This window comes from Chanos chanos, chromosome 12 (genome assembly GCF_902362185.1).
Source record: "Chanos chanos chromosome 12, fChaCha1.1, whole genome shotgun sequence".
Lineage (NCBI taxonomy): Eukaryota > Metazoa > Chordata > Actinopteri > Gonorynchiformes > Chanidae > Chanos > Chanos chanos.
In genome coordinates, this window is record NC_044506.1 from 18881792 (window position 1) to 18898928 (window position 17137).

A 17137-nucleotide genomic window follows, 5' to 3' on the forward strand; every position below is an offset into this window, starting at 1 on the left:
GGTTTACTATTTACTCTGTGTTAACTAACTCTGAGTTTTCACTAAACCCGCTTTCTGTGATACGTCCCCCCCCCACTCTCTATTAGCATGGTTTCTTCCCCATGTGGAATGCACACATGGAATGACGCAAAAACATCGGATGTTTTCGTTCGCAAAATTACGACTTGCCCGTATTGTGGCCCCCCCCCACCCCAACGTTATTTTGTGAATTTAGGTATTTTTGGATGGACACTTAGAAATCCATGTAGCTTTCTTCAGTATCAACACAAACGTTTTGACAATGTTATCATGGCTTACAGTGACGCAAAAAAAAAGAAGGAAAAAAAAACAACAAAAAAAACGAGAGATTTGTAGGAAATGGTGCCATCTGTTTTTAAACGGTTCTTTTTCTCATCCTGCGAGGCTCTCAGTCTGCAGTCCTCCCCAGTGGATGGATCTTCCTTATCGTTGCTCATTTTGGTAGTTGTTTAGGAAGCGGTTTCAAAATTACTTTTAACGGCGTCCTGTGTGCAGAAATGACACATTTCGCATTTTTCACAGTTTACTACATTTGAACTAGTGTGGGAATGTGTTTTTTTGTTTTGTTTTGTTTGTTTGTTTCCAAAAATAATGCCTTGTAAACTTGCCTCTGTCCTTTTTTTGTATAAAAAAAACAATGCAGTTCATAGATGCTATTGTAGATACTCTTACTATGGAAAGCTGATTATTACATGTCATACTGTTATTTTGTTTTTTTCTTTTTTGTTCCTGGGTTTGTTTGTTTTTTGTTTTGTTTTTTTGTATTTTTGCCTGTATTCTCAAGCTAAAGCAATGGTGTTATGTAACTTTTCTAATAAAATGTATGGGAAAAAATTGTAAAAACAGCTGCTTCTTTCTTAGTCAGAGTCACTGCTCAGATTCAGTAGACGCTTAATTTATATACATGTACGTTCAGATTGGCATATGTATTTCCTATATAATTTAGATATTTCAAATGTCACAAAGTCCCTTTTCTTCACCCTCAGAGAGATGAAGCTGTGACAAAAATTCTGGCTGAAGCAGATGGAGAGTGCTTTGGATTGCCAAGCTTTGGTTAACAAGTTTTCGTTTCAGAAGAATCAAGGCATGTCATTGACTGAATGTTTGGGGGATTTTTTTTTTTTTTTTTTATGTGGGAGTCCAAACTGTCAGGTCTGATATTTGATGCTAGTGTGTATGTTGGTTCTCTGTTCCTACCTCATTTTTCAATATACCATGACCTTTAATATTTTGAGAGCACCATTAAAAACTCTTAACTCCATAAGGGACAAAGTCTCAACAAGCTATTCAATTATAAGGCATACAGTTAGATTATACTTGGTGTCTCCGTATGTTGGTGTATACATTAACGGGACTACATCACCTGACAACAACTGCACAGCACTTCTTGTGTACATGTAAGGACATTCTCTTATCATGGAATGAGAAGTAACATAGGACACAAGTCCTCACACTAGATACCCAAACAATATTCTGGGCTCTGAAATAGCCTGGAAAAATTCCCTGACCACAGAAAGTGGTAAGTAAAATACACTAAATGCGTAAATGCAGCTTGCTCACCGCACTGGCTGTGTCTCTGCTGGTTGGTGGTGTAAAAGACAACCCAGATGGTTTGTGCCGTTACTGCAGAGTGCTGATGATGGTTCTGTGATGGCAGTGTTTTGGTACACTGAGTGTGAAAAGAAAAAAATGCATACGAGGCATATTCGGAAAATTACGAATATTTGGTCATTTGTTCGTGAACAGTGTGGTCAATAGTGTGAGTAAAATAATAATAATAATAATCCCGATATGCGTTTGCTTTTAACAGTTTATCTTTTATCTTTCACTTCTGACATAGGTTGGTAACCGCCGACACTGTAGGTGGCAGCGTTAAGACAACAGACTGTAGCCAAATTCAACAAGGAAAAAAAGTACGGAACATGTTATAGCTGCAATTCCTAATTCTTTGGTCCTCTAGCACATGAAATTTATAGAGTGATATCGTCAAGAAGCGTGCTTAGAGTTACGCCGTTTCTTTAGTTTTTTTCTTGCAGGCAACCTAGCGAATTTAAGCAGATCTGCAAAGGTTGCGTTGGGTCTATCTAGCGTCCTAATTCTATCGAAAGGTGCAAAATGGCGGATCTTGGAACAGTTTACGATGATGGCCAAGAGAACGATTTCATCCATTGTGTGGTAAATTTCATTATGTTGATTTTGTTTGTCCTATAATTTTTGCATTACTTGCTGAAGTAGTCTAAATATCTTAATCTAACGTAAACCACAGTCTACTAAGTAACTACTGATTGCAGTATACTAGGACTAAACTCAGTGCGCGGCTTGTCGTCATTTGTTCTGTACCCGAATTACATTTAATACTATTCATTCTTTATGGAAAGCAGAATTCAAACTTGAAACACGGCCACACGTGTCGTCAACTAAACAGTCTCTGCAACGCTAATTAATTTGTGATGGAATAGGTCTGTAGTGTGTTGTATCTCTTTTCGAATAATAAATGTATCGTATCAGCTATGATATGATTTTAGTAACAACACTTTATGTTGAAGTTTGCGATTGTGTTAGCACCATGTGAAATAAGGAATGTAACTCTTCTTTTCAGATGTGCCAAAAAAGAATTCGCGGTGAAACGCTTTATAAAATCCACCTGACAACAGCCCAACACATCAGGGTAAGAGATGAAAGGAAATACTTTTGTCTTCTCTTAATGGTTGGGAATACAAAGTGATCAAGTTTATTTAGTTCTGATGTCGTTTATTTAGTTCTTAGGAACCTGCTGTGTGAAGTACTAAAAGTACAGATACCCCAATTTTTATATTCACCAATGAGTTCTATCTTTAAAACCACGTCGATGCATTCCACAGTCTGTGTTAGCTGAATTTCAGATGTTCACTTCAGCGTGTCTGTGTGTACTTACAAACTGCCCCCCCCCAGTATAATTCATCTGTAAGGCAATTCTAGCAACATTTAATGGTTGTTTTGGTCACACTAATGACCCACTTCTTGTTGAAATTTGAAATTGAATTGAAATTGGAACTTCTCCTCAGCGCCCCATGTTCATGTCAAATTGTAAGTTCTGTTCACATTGAGAGAATAAGAAATACTTTTGTCTTCTATTCAGTTTTTGGAACCACAAAGCGATTCTTTATCATTTGTAAGTAATTAAAATTTGAAGTTTTCCTCGGTCTGCGATGGACTGGCGACCTGTCCAGGGTGTTTCTCCACCTTTCGCCCTATGAGCGCTGGGATAGGCTCCAGCACTCCCCGCGACCCTAATCAGGATAAGCGGCTTAGATAATGAGTGAGAGTGAGTGATGAGTTTTCCTCGGTTTTGTCACTCATTTCAAAATGTAAACAATGTTTACATCGAGAAGGAACACTTTTGTCTTTTACTATACAGTCAGAACCACAGAGTGATTCATTGTCTTGTGTAAGCATTGCCTCTTCTGGACGTGTATCCAGGTGGTAGTGCAATTATACAGGTTCATCCTCGTTCATCAGACCGGCGTTGCCCCTTGAAGACCGTTGGTTTCTTTTGCTCTACAAAGCCATGATTCTTTTTTTTTATTAGCTTGTCTTCATTGCGTTGGCCGTCTTCTTAAATGTAGGATGTAACAATCGAGTGAGACGTTTTCTCTTGTGATTTCTGTAGACTGTATAGTGCCATGAAAGGGTTGTTCACAAGGTCCTATCCATTTGCTTCAAAGCAGTCATGCCCCATATCATTGTACTGCCCTAAGTAGCCTAATAGCATGCTCTACCTATCTTTTTTTATTATTATTATTATTATCATTAGGGCGATCTCTCTCCAGACTCTGCAGCGGATTGACATGTTGCTGGGGCATCTTGATGGACATGTCTTGCTTTTCTGTCAAAGCCATCGTCATCTTTCAGAATGATGCGTTGATCTTTATCATTCTGTGCACTTTTCTGTGATGGGCTGAAGATTTGGAAACTGAACTGTGTGGCCGTAGATCCAAAACTGCCCTGTCTCAGCTTGTATTGCACCACATGCTGTTTTTTCTGTCAGTTTTGTCAGTTATCTTCTCTTTTGAGAGACTTCTTTGATTCGGCTTGAAAATCTTCGGGGTGCATTCTAAACCACGATGCGGTGCGCCATCACAGTGATCCATGACCGTGTATGCTTTTCCTGGTCATTTTATGATGTTTCAAACAAAACTGTACTCGTGCAGGGTTCAGGCTATACGAATTCAGCCCGATTTTAACACGATTTTGTCGTCGCGGATAAATTTCCAGAGTCAGGCCCGAATATGAACGTCGGGAAAGACGAACGGGCGTCTCTACCCCTTGTAGTGTGACAATCTAAGAGGAGCGCTGTGTGAGCGATGTCAGAGCATTTTGCATTTTCCTGCCTAGTTTCACATCTCCTACGACTTGTTCTTTGACACTGACCAATAGGATGAATGACGGAGTGCTGTCTGGTGCACATGTGTAAAAATACATGGCGAGGAAAAAGAGGGAGGCTGCTGTCGCTGCTTGGAACAACGAAACCGAGGACAGGTTACGAAACCAAGGACAGGTTCGTTGAGCTGTGGCAACAGTACCCCTGCCTCTTTCATGTCTCCTTCTTTTATTTTTCTTTTCGGAGCAGAAGACCAACAGCATGGCACGTAGCGCTTCTGTAGCCATGATTGACAATTTCTTGACCCTCCTCCCTGGCGACCTATGACCTTGCAAAAGGTCGTGAAAGGCAGCATACAATGATCGGTCGGGGTCATACCTGTAGCGTTGCCAAGACACAGCAAGAACGTATGGCACTATGATTTTCTAATCTGACATGGTGACCATTGTGAAAGACAAAAATATCGTCTGGTCTGATCCCGGCGTTAGGGAAACCTTTTTTTTTTTTTTCTTTCTAAAACCACAGTGGACAGCTTGCAGCTGAGAAGTTCCCTAATTAATCCAAGACTTTGTTCTGTAACTTTCTAACGTCCAAAATATGGAATTTTGGCTTGTAGAGTTTGACTGCCTATGCAGTGAGTCAAACTGTGGGAAGTTCTCTAAATCACAAACAGAATTGGTCTCTAGGATGGACATATAAGCTAGTAAGGGCTTTCTGATGCCAGATTCTCTTGACGTGCAGTGAGCTTGCAAGACATTTTCCCTATCTAATGACCCTCCTGCACTTACCTTCGAAACCCTTTGCCGGATTGGTAATATTCCTCAGATGCTCTTATTTACTTATTTCTCCTTTTTAACAACTGTAATTTTTTTTGTGAAGGTCGTTGTATCCAGTAATATGTACCTGACCACAACTTACCTCGTTTGTAACCCTCAAAATGAGTGGTTGCATTGAAACTCCTGAATGAGTGTCATCTTTAGCAATTACTGACTTGCTGTAAAGCCTTTTTAGTCTGAACAGCATATTCTGAACAATTTTAATTAAATAATTTCATACTCCAATTAAAAAAAAATTAGGCTGTTGTCTAAATCAGACTCAACAATCTTGGATGATACCCACACCGGTTGCAGGTAAGTTTTTTTTTTTTTTAGTGCACTGGAGCAAGCTGCAGCATTGTATAGCTGAAATGGTAAGTACATACAGAGGGAGAAGATATCACAATTGCTGCACACAACACCAAAAAGAGATGGTGAGATTTTTGTTGTGTGCTGATTAGGTAAAATGAACATTGATGTGTCACCTTTTAATCACCTCTTCATTTGAAGTACTCAGAGTAGCTAGTTGATTCAGCGTGTAACGGCTGTGGTTCCATCTGACTCACCTGTACCTGTCTTTCTGCATTGTTTCTCCCCACACCAAAAGAGAGAGGACAACTTAGTTGCTGAGGGTAAGTCGTGCTAAGTTGTGTGTGTGGTTTTTTTTTTTCTTCTTCTTAACCTCAAATTACCAAACCACTGGTTTGTTCTTGAACATGTGTTTTTTTCCCCTTTGTGGGTTTTTTGTTGTTGTTGTTACTAAATTATGTACAAATTACATTTTGTTTCAGCACTTGCTGAACAAATAACTGAGGAATAAATTTATTTATTTTTTGGTTGTTTTTTTGGCTACGTTTCTAATGTTACTTTGAAAACTACAGGTAGACTATAATTGGATGTTTTAAAAACACGGTGGTCTAAAGTGTGAACTGATTGCAAAAGAAACACCTCAATTTGTAAGTCACATGCTGTTCAGTTTACCAGAGACTTTTTTTTCCAAAAAGATTCGAATTGATCTTTTGACGATTTATTTATATCATGGTGCATGCATGTGTGGACATTTTTGCAGTTCATCCCAGGTAAATGGAATTGAACCCAAATTCACTGAGTATCAAACTGCAGCAGAAATTTCCCCCATGTAATCTGCAATGTAATACCCTTTTCCATCTCATTATATTTTTTATTTCATTTCCTCCTTTCTCCGCTCAATTTGGAATGATAATTTTGTATGCTAAGCTCTCTGGTCTAGGAGTGTGACATGCTTTACTTAATTCAGCTCAACTATAAAGGTTCTCGATCAATAGAAATGTCCTCCTTGGAAAGACAAGGAGAGATAGCCATGACACCGTGTGTTTGGAAAACAGTCAGTTGTGTTTTCTTGGACTGCTGACTACAGAAGACACTTTTGGTACGATGCGGATTCTAACCGTCCTTCCAGATGCTGGATGTTTGCATGCACTGTTAACCCATACATAGACCATGTTTGCCACTCATGAGTCCTTAAAAAAAAAAAAAAAAGAAGTTCCTCTCAAATTTGCATATTTCCTGTGACCACTGGAAAATTTCTGTGGTTCAGAAACTGAACTATACACATGCTTTCCAGTTTTCTCCTGAACAACCCATAACCTGTGATGTCGTACGGTTTCCGTTCACATGGCCGCCACCTTTGTCTAGGTTTGTGACGCTAGCTTATGCTTCACTTCCCATCAATGTAAAGCCCTTGGACCTGAGCACTACTCGCAGTATATGCATCTACCCAGAGCGCAAGAGAGGGACATTGGCAAAAGGAAGCACTCGCCTGGGAATACACTGTCTTTTTGTGCTCCCCTTGGACAGCAGATCATAAGTAAAGTGTGCCACGTCACACTTTATTTACATGTGATGCTGTGATATTCTGTCAAACTCTGAATCGCAGATGCAGGTTGCGTGTCTGCACCGTGGGACAGTGCCTCACCTGGGTGTTCCATTCAGATGCTCGATCAGAATGTTTTGACATCCATGTTTTCCTGCAAGAAATGCATTGGAGTCCCTTCTGGAATTTAACGCCCTTAAATTTCGAGCAGTATTATATCCTTGTCTAAATGCTTGAAACGCGACTTTTGCAACTCTCAGGTTTTAATTCGCTGGAGACATGCAATATTTAACCGCGATCGTTAAGAGGACCTCTCTGCTTCATGTTGAAGTATTGTGAACATGGCTTCATGTGACGTTGCCGTCTGAAATTTTGGTTGTGGAGGGAGTTACGTTTTCACCAGCGGCAAGCAAAACCACACTCTGAAAACACTTTTTTTTCTCCAGCCTTTTCTCTGGGACAAGTGGTAATCTCTGCTAAAGCTGTAATCTGTTCAAATGCAATTCAAACATCCAGCTCATATTATCCAAAGTGTGGATCATATAAGGGAAATGCAAACTCAGTGCAAAAGGAGTAAGCCACATCAAGCTTTTTGAAACTTTTTTTTTAAACTGTCATGAATACCCAGGGTAGCTTAATTCCTTCAACACTATGAATTTGTTGGACTGTTTTACCCTGGTCTCTTTGTGGCAGATTTACGTATTACCCCCAGGGAAAGGCTTTTTTTGCATGAAACAAAATGTGGATAACTCTCCAGATGGAGGTGAAGCCACTACAGAACACACACACACTGAATACTAATGGGTATATAAAATATGCCCCTAACATTACTTTTTCCAGTAATAGTGATGTGTGTTACATTTTCACTTAATATTCATCTTTCAGTTCCATGTAGTGTGTTTGCCTGGCTGATGTGCCTCAGAGCAGGCAAAGGAATACATTGATCACATTTGAGTATTAGAATATTGCTCATGCAACACATGGCAATGTTCAGCTATGGGGGCTGAAATAACAGAAAATTGGGGCCATCCATTTCTCATTTCATCCATTTAATTTCTTACATTATTGTCAATATAGCAAGCGTGCAGAAAACTGTGAAGGCATCAAGTTGGCAGTGACTACCACTCATTTGTGAGAAGAGAAGAAACTTGGCTGTCATGTTTACTGGACGGAAAGGAGTGAACTGCATTCCGTGAGAACTAGCACAGCTGGGTTTTGCGACCAAAAGCCCAGATGTAAGATCTCGGCACTGCGAAGCAGGCCCTTGGGTGTTAAAGTCTGCTTTGCATATAGACGGTACAGCTGACCACCTTTGCAGCAAACCTTGGATGTCACACCTGTCTGAGGGAACATCGTCTCCTACATGATCCAAACGTGTGATCCAAATGCGTGGATGATCAGTGTTTGCAAGTTTTGGGGGGGGGTTTTTTCCTTCTTTTGTCCTTCAATTCTGATTTGGACAAATGTCTGCACCTGCAAGTTCAAACACACTACACATTTGTCAGTCCAGGATGGCAGATGCTAGAAGAGACCTTCACTGGCGCAAGAGAAAGAAAGGTTTTCTCCAGGGGTTCATCAAGCACTGGTATGCGGCTTGAACCAGTGCGCCGTTAGATCTACGCTCGACTGTGCACACACTGAACTGACGTTAAGTGGTGCCTAATGAGGAGTGAACACACACTCTCCTGGTCAGAGGTCAGATTTAGCACATCTGGAATTAAACCCCTTGATCCCAGTGGAAGAATTTATGCCTTGGGAGCCCCACGCATGAGTTTAGTTTGTTTTGATAAATGGATGTGATACTGGCTTTTGCCATTAGACATCTGTTGATGGAATCTCTCTTGCAGCACTAACAGATCATCATGGTCGACATATCTATCCCACTTAAACATTTCTTGTACATAATACAGCATCAGTAAAGTTTTGTAATGGTAACAACCTTTGTTAAAAGCATTGGCAGCATGTTTTGAGGTCAAAGACTATTGCATGCCTGAATACATCTGAATATTCTCAGAGAGCTTGTTGAAAATTAGCCGTGAAGTCAGTTTTGGAGATGAAACACCTGTATCAATACATTTTCCACGATTCACTTTTACTCCAGTTGGTACACATGACTGCCTACATGATAGATGCATTACCTGATCAAAAGAAAAAACTGAATGTTCGTTTGAAGCTCCTTGTATTTATACAACTTGTTAATCTAAGAACCACTGTTAGGTGCAATGTATTTGAAAAACTGGATATGTAATATCTCAACTTTACTGTCTACCTATTATCATTTCTTTTTTTAGTAGTTTTCTCTCCAGATAGTGGCCGTAGCAGCTTTTAAGTTTGTTGGACTCTGTAGGGGTTGCCAGCACCTTAACAAGCGCAATATCTTCCCTGGCTTTACAAGACTTTCAAAATTCTACAAGATCATTTTATCTGACCTTGAGTAGAATAAAACTAAGCACAGCACTAATGCTGTTAGATTATTGCATACTTAATATGTGAATCATTGCTACAGAGGTGTAGAAGGCACATATAGGTTTAAAGGATTGAATTATGTTGTGTTGGATTAACTCACTGCACATGGATTCCACAGGCAAACTCTCGAAACGTCCTCCACTGCCAGTATGGATGGATCTCAAACATTATTTGGACTACTTGAACCTCGATGAGCCCATTATTGGTAAGAAATTGTCACGGAGAGCCAACTTGGACAGTGGCGCATTCTTTTTTTGGGTGGACTTGACTGATGGTAGTTTCTTCAGAATTGTGACTCTTTTGGAAAGCTTCAAAAGTTTTCACTGTACCATATGTGTATTGGCTTCATTTTGAATTTGCTCTCTAAGGGCTGAGCTCCGTGATGGAGCTGGAAAATGCTTTCTCAGATGATGGCCAGAGGGTGTTGAAGTACAAATGCAGAATGTGCAGAGTAGAGGGTGACTTGCCCAGCATGACCAGTCATCTGGTGGGACGAAAGCACCGGCAAAAATACTTGGTAAGATGTTTATACAGTTCGGTAGTTCCTTTTTTTGCATCTACCTTTTCCCATGCAGGATACACCATAGAATATGAGTGTGAATCAAGGCTCCCCTCCAGTGGAATCGTCTTATGGTATTTTCCCTTTGACTGGTTCAGAAATGGTTCAGGCATCATTGTACACTGTGTGATGTCAAATCAAATGGTTTTACCTGTTAAGTTGACTGTTGGCTCTCAGCAGTTGAGTAAAGTGACTTTTGCCAAAGAGTTGACTATTTGTTCTCAGGAGGCAAAAAGACCCGATTTGGTGACTTGGAATGACCGTGCAGTTGCTCAGCCGGGTCTGGTCGTCAGGGCCAAGGCTGCAGTGGTGGAGAAACAGGAAGGACAGGGAATTATTCTGGTAGGCCCCTCCTGCTTTTTTTTTGGAACACATTTGCCGCTTTTCCACTGCATGGTACCGGCTCGACTCGACTCTACTCGCCTCTACCTGCTTTTTGGTACCTGGTACCTTGTTAGTACCCCCTCAATGTAGCTGGTGACATTGGGATTTCACACCACACCTTTGAAAGAGAAGCAAGATAAATTTGTTTGGGTACCAAGCCATGTTAGATACTTGTTCAGTTTACATTTATTTACGTGTCCCCTCTGGTTTAATAATTTCCAATGCACCAACTTTAACTACACACATGCGAGTCGCAGATATATTTACCATTGCTTCATTTAGGCAGAATGAAAAGGCTAAGTTTAACCGCCATTCCAAAATGCAGTTGAGAGCATCCTTCATTGTCATAACTTATATTGATGTAGAGTTAGTGTTAGGTAACAGGCTAGATTTGCTAGCGACTGAAATAAACACAAACACCAACCAGAAACTCGTAGGACTCTCTGACCAATCGGTTGTCCGCAGTGTTTTCGAGTCACTTTTTGGTATCGCCTCAGCTTGCTTGAAACCTTGACGGAGATGATACCAAAAAAGGTACCACTACTAGATACTAGATTTGCCTAATAGGAAACCGTAAAAGGCAAGCAGAGTCGAGTCAAGCCAGTACCATGCAGTGGAAAAGCGGCAGTTGAGTTCGCAACATGCACATGTTTCATGTAGCATTGTAACAAGTATTAATCAATCATATTGTGAAGTCTAATCATTCTCCTCTTTCCATTATTTTCACTGAAGAGAAGATCTGACTTGCCACCACTTATTCCACCACGAAAAGGTAGGTCATATGTTCAAACTTGCTGTTATCAATTTTAATTTTTTTTTACCCTGTCTGTAAATGGTGGAGATTTGATAAGATGCTGATTATTGTTATACCATTTCCCACCAATGTAGCAGGTTCTCATAGTGCTTCATCCAGCAACGTAGCAGGGAAAGCTTTGATGGCTAACCGCCCAAGAGAGCTGCTCCCAAGAGGGGACATGCATCGGCAGTCTCATACAGATGAAAATATCCACAGCAAATCTTATTGGAAAGATGATACACGTAAATCACCTTACCATTATCCGGAAGATGACATTCTCGAGCAGCGTTATCAACAAAATGATCCACAAGAAAGAACCTACATGGAAGACGACCTCTCGGTGAGACGTTATCCAGATCTTCATGGAAGGTCCTATTTGGACGAAGATGTGAGAGGAATACCTTATTCAAAAGATGACATGAGGAGGATGCCCTATCAAGATGATGATGATTTTAAAAGGGAGCCTTATCCAGACATCACAGGCTTTCCTCGTCCAGAGGAGGAACTTCGTGCAAGGCCCCCACTAGACGTCGACCTCCGAGCAAGGCCTCATCGGAAAGACGACGTTTATGCAAAGCCTCATCTGGAGGATGACCTCAGAGAGGGACCCTATCTGAACAGTGACCGTGGTGCAAGGACTTATGGGGATGATGACATCAGAGGGAGCGCTTATCCTGCAGAACTTGGTGGGGGCCTTTCATATGATGATGAGGAACCTTACGGGAGATTGTACGTAAGGGGAGGTGCACGTGGAAACACGTCTGTCAGCTATGACATGGAAGAGCCAGAAATGGTGCATCAGAGGGGAAGCCTCTCCGAGAGAGATCTCAGAGGGCCTTTGGCTGGCGCAACTCTCGGAAGTAGTGGACTAAACCCGCGAGAGGCTGATCGTCGCATGAGGCGCGATGAAGATATTAAAGATGGGATGTGTGGATTGTATAAGGGAAGTCAACGTGTTGGAGATGAATTGTCATATTACAGTAGAAACTTCCAAGATGAGGAGAGGAAAAGGGAATATGTTGGAGAAAGAATGGGATCTCTTGAGGCAAGAGGTCATAAGCCAAGACCCCCCTACGGCTACAGAGACATGCAGGCCGAGTATCCTCAGGAACAGGCACATGCGAAAAGGAAAAGGAAAAGCAGGTTCTCAGATGCTACTGCAGAAGAGATAGCACTTGCAAAGAAAAAGTAAGAGCAGATATCGCGTTGCATTTCATGCCGTTACTTGTCTGTTAATATGAACATGTAATCTTAAATGAAAAAAGAAAAAGCAGTGTACAAGAGCTGTGTGTTCTCTCTCTCTCTCTCTTTTTTTTTGTCTTTTGTTTAAGTAGCAGTTACTCACTATGGTGTCTGTTTTGAATATATCTCTTTAGACAACTTGAAGAACTTACCCGTGATGACAGAAAGCTGACCTCGCCTGCAAGCTCACAGGTAAAACACTTTTTGTGGAAATGAACAGAAGCTTAAGTATAATGAGGAAGGACGGATACACCCTTTAAGACATCCGAATTTTTCATTATTCTAATTCCAAAAGTAAACCAGAATCTGCAAATTGAACTCTGTACGGCTAATGGATTTTAAAGATTTTCCTTTCCTTTAAAACTTAAGAGTTTTATGGACTATCTGAGTGACTACCAGGACCTCAGTATGTTCATATGTCCATGTCATAATTCGCTCCTCAAAGCCGTAAGAAGTCACTTGTTATTGTGCTCAGACGTAATGGCATTTTTCTGCTAATGGCCAATTAAGAGTACTTAGGGTCAAACTCTTACCCATTACATCTTGATCATGAAAGTTTGTCTTAAGTCTTCAGCACTTAACTTCATGTCAGTATTTATTTTCTAGGTGTGGTTCGAGGTTCTAGATTTGTTTAATGGATTGCAAAAAGACATGATCTTAAGACACATTATGTTTTCATCCACTGTAGACCAGAAGCAACATAGTGACATAAATAAACATTTATGTATAATTGGGAGAATGAGAGAAACTGGTTTTGTCTCTCTGCATTCTCTTTGAGTACCTCCTTGCGCTTTGATTTTTTTTTTTTTTACATTACTGATCATGTCTGGTGATGGTACATAGTTTTTCTTTCTCTTTTTTTGTGAGTCTGAAAAAAGACTTAGGTCATTGGCTTCCAGGTCAACAGAAATCACAAACTATTAGCCACAAACATTAGCCACTGCCTGTTCAACTCCTTTATTCTTTTGATACAAGTTTGTACTAAGGGCCTAAAATATTTAGCCACATTTTTCACAAGCTTAGACTTACTTTCTTATGTTTCTACATGTTGTTACCTATGTATGCCATGGTGGATGCTCATGTTGATGACTGTAAGATAACTAAAGTATTAACAGGACTGGTATGTATCTTCAGTTTATTAACGAAGATAAATTTCCTATGTGTGTTTTACAGGGTTCCAGCAAAAGAATGCACTCAAGGGACATCTCAAATGTTAATCCAGGCAATGTTCTAGATATTCTTGTAAGTACTAAAAGTAAGGCGGAGATTATCTTCCCTTTTTGCTTTAGAGCAAAAAATAAATGTACCGGCTTTGCAATTTCAGAACAAGGTCCAGATTGAGAATATCAGCGACGCTAACTTCCTACGAGAAAAGCTGTGCTCCGTACTGAAAGAGTTCCAGGCGAATAAAGCAGCTAAGAAAGAAGTAAGTAGACTTGCAGATGTTCTGCCCAGTTCATTTATATTGTTTTTTTTTTTTTTTCCACAATTGGTCACACAGTCTGACTTGACTGACATCTGCTTTTGATCCTCCAGCAGAGTCATGGGTTGCCAATCATCTCAAAGGACTACAATCACTCAAGCAACATCCAGATGGAGGAGCAGCAGCAGCAGCAAGATTTCTATGATGAGGATTCTAGGATGATGCAGGGGGCAAGACATTTCCAGAATAATCCCAGAGATTCTCAGGAGACAAGACACTATGAAGAAATTCCCAGAAGTTCTCAACAGACAAGGTACTATGAGGAAGATGCCAGAGGAACTCGAGAAGCAAGGCATTACGAAGACAGGCCAGGAGGCTCTTCAGACATTGCCAGACGTTACACAAACGATTTGAGGGAAGAGGCAAGACATTATGAGCGCTTTGATGGAAGTTCACATGAGCGTGCCTACAGAGGCAGGTCGACAAGGTCAGCTGACCAATATGAAGATGCCAACATTGACTATCCAGATAATGAAAGAAGCAGTGGCTACAGAGGTAAGTAATAGCTCATTTTGATCCTTGTGTGGCTTATAGAGGACTCAGAAATTTTACTTAACATAGAAGGGCAATCTCCTTACTTTGTTATGTGCATTTTTAAGCCGATCTGTTCAAGGGGGGCAACAGCTGCCCATGTTATGTGTGAGGGTTCTTTTTTGTTGTTTGTTTGTTTTTTTGAGTCCAACCTCACAACTGAACTTTTCATCTTCACTACTTTCACCTCAAAATGATTTAGTAAATGTCAGCAAATACTTATGCATGCATTAAATTGTATTACTGCCTAAGTGTTCCTGATTTTTGGTACTTTTAGTGCTTAACTATTTGTATTGTAGCACTCATTGCTGTCTAACTTGCAGTGCTGTCCTTTACAGAAGAGTTTAGTTTGGGTTCTCTGCAGTCTGTTTAAGGTTGAGCACTGTTGTTAAACACTGCTCAGGAAGTTTGATTGGTTGTGCCCACACAATATTCCTGTCTACTTACTGTACGTGACACTCTTTTAACTGCCATTTTGTAAGAGAGATCCGTGCCAGTGTTTTTTATGATTGATTCCCCATACATAGTAAAATCTGTTGTTTGCACAAGCAGTTTCAACAAGAACATGACTATTTTGATATCTCTTGGATTTCAAAAAAGATTCTAATCTTAGGAAGACAGTACACTCAGACTTTCATTCATAATGCATGAAAACGGTCAGCGAAATACAAAATCGGTAAATATTTTAGTGCATGCCTAAACAAACAGTATAAGCACATGTGTAACTGTGCAAAATTTTTAGATGGGAATCCCCTCATATACCATGTTATTCACTGATTTCATTTAGATCCAAGAACTCTCTAACAAGCTGTGCTTTAAGACATTGATTCCAGTTTCACTTTAAATACCATCGAACACTCTGCAGTTGCTAGAAAGCCTACAAACAACAAGTTTACAACAACATTTAAACTTATAGATGAGTAGATGTAACCTTGGTGATAAGTACAGTTTTTGAATAAACAATTGGTTTTCCATGTGGAATGCTTCTGCTAACCACTTAATGCCAGTAATAGATGAACGTTTTTGACTTCTGATACACTTGGCTGTGAGTTCACCCCTGAAAAGTAGTTCTTTGCATTAGGGCAGTGATCGTGAAACCTTCTGTGTGGACTGTGCAAAAATGCACGTGATTATTATCTATTCTAGTTGTTTGACTTATTTTCTATGAGTTGAGACCAGTTCATGTATCCTGTTTCTTACAGGGGATTTCAAGGAGGCTGCTGGTTTCCCACAGTCCATTTCCCAGCGTGAGGACCAGTGGATGTATGGTGAGAGACCACGATATCACCGTGGTGATCGTCCTGGTGATGAGATTTATGACCCCTTCCATCCCTCATCCTCTCCTCCGCGGGAGGTGGGAAACTCCTCCAGTCTCAGCAAAATTGCTTCTGCTCTCCTAGAGCTCGTAGCACGCAAATAAAGAGGAAAAAAATTTAGTATTTCCATTATCAGAAACTTTTGTTTATTAATGTTAAGTTTTTTCCACTGTGATTCAGAACATGTGAAAACCTTTTTGTTATTCACCACTGGAGGTCTGACAGATATCAATGAGTGAAACCTTTACTGTATTAAAAATAACAGTGTACAGCTGAGCCTTTTTTTTAAAACAAAACAAAACAAAAATAATGTTAAAGTAATTGTTCAGTTTCAGTGAGTGTAAAATTTGTATGTTCATTTTATTACATTTTGGTTCAACACGATATATCAGCCTTCTTGTTTGTTGTTTTTTCTCTCTAGCACTAGAAAATGAAATTCATTTAAGTTCAATTTTCATGTGACTAATTCAGGTCAGTTTAAAAACAGAGGTATAGCCCTACTTTGCACCTCTGTGTCAGATGTCTAAGCCTTAGGCATATGTAAGTGCTGTTTTATCGAACATTTGGATTTGCCTTTTAGTAATTTAGAAGTGCCATGAGGGTGTTAATCATCTTCTCAACTGTGTTTTATACACTGTGTCTCTGCATAAATTAAAAAAAAAAAAAAAGCAGATAACTGATGACTGCGGTGACACAAACGTTTATACATTTACTGATTGCAATAATTCTTTCATGAGAGCACAGCAATTATTTATAGTATCTTTCGTAATTTTTATGCAGAGATCAGTTGTACCACTCAAATCTCAGTACTGTTATATCCTTCATAAAACAAAAAAAAAAAAGGAAAATGATTGACATCTAGTGTCTTAGACTTGTCCTGACCCTCAGGTTCTTAACCAACACCATGCTATTCAGTGTATGTGCATCAGTGGCTTTGTGCGAATGACAAACAGCTTTCAAGCAAGCCATCACAGAAATCTTTCACAATTACGTGTCACTGTTTTCTGGCTGTAGGTTGCTCAAACCACGCTTGAGAGACGGTATATTCCCATCTTGTTATCGTGTGGTAAACACCTGTGAAAATTCACCAAAAATATTTCTTACATTTCAGATGTTTTTTCAGATGTTTTTCAGATGTTTTTTTCGCTATTAAGACACTTTCTTTGGAGATTACTTTCATTGCACTACATTTATCTAAGAGGCTTTTCTCTAACCTAGGACCACTACAATGTTCTTCCAAACAACCTTATTTTTATTTCACAACGAAGTCTTCACAAGTCATTTGACACGACTGCTCCTTGCGTCCTCAATACGT

The 17137-nt window shown here is 39.9% G+C and overlaps 1 protein-coding gene across 2 annotated transcripts; it reads left to right on the forward strand.

Moving 5' to 3' along the window:
* Positions 1-1989: 1989 nt before the first annotated feature.
* LOC115825257 (uncharacterized) lies at positions 1990-15996 on the forward strand. 2 transcript variants are annotated; one of them, XM_030789087.1, is made up of 13 exons: positions 1990-2193; positions 2618-2686; positions 5801-5825; positions 9630-9716; positions 9880-10028; positions 10296-10412; positions 11187-11226; positions 11343-12438; positions 12627-12684; positions 13666-13734; positions 13817-13918; positions 14029-14470; positions 15709-15996. In XM_030789087.1, exons 1-13 carry the CDS (start codon positions 2134-2136, stop codon positions 15924-15926), a joined length of 2532 nt encoding a protein of 843 aa, XP_030644947.1. In that variant the 5' UTR covers positions 1990-2133; the 3' UTR covers positions 15927-15996. The 2 variants fall into 2 exon arrangements, with proteins under 2 accessions (XP_030644947.1, XP_030644948.1); XM_030789088.1 differs by lacking the exons at positions 1990-2193; positions 5801-5825 and having other exon boundaries at positions 2617-2686.
* The last annotated feature ends 1141 nt before the right edge of the window (positions 15997-17137 follow it).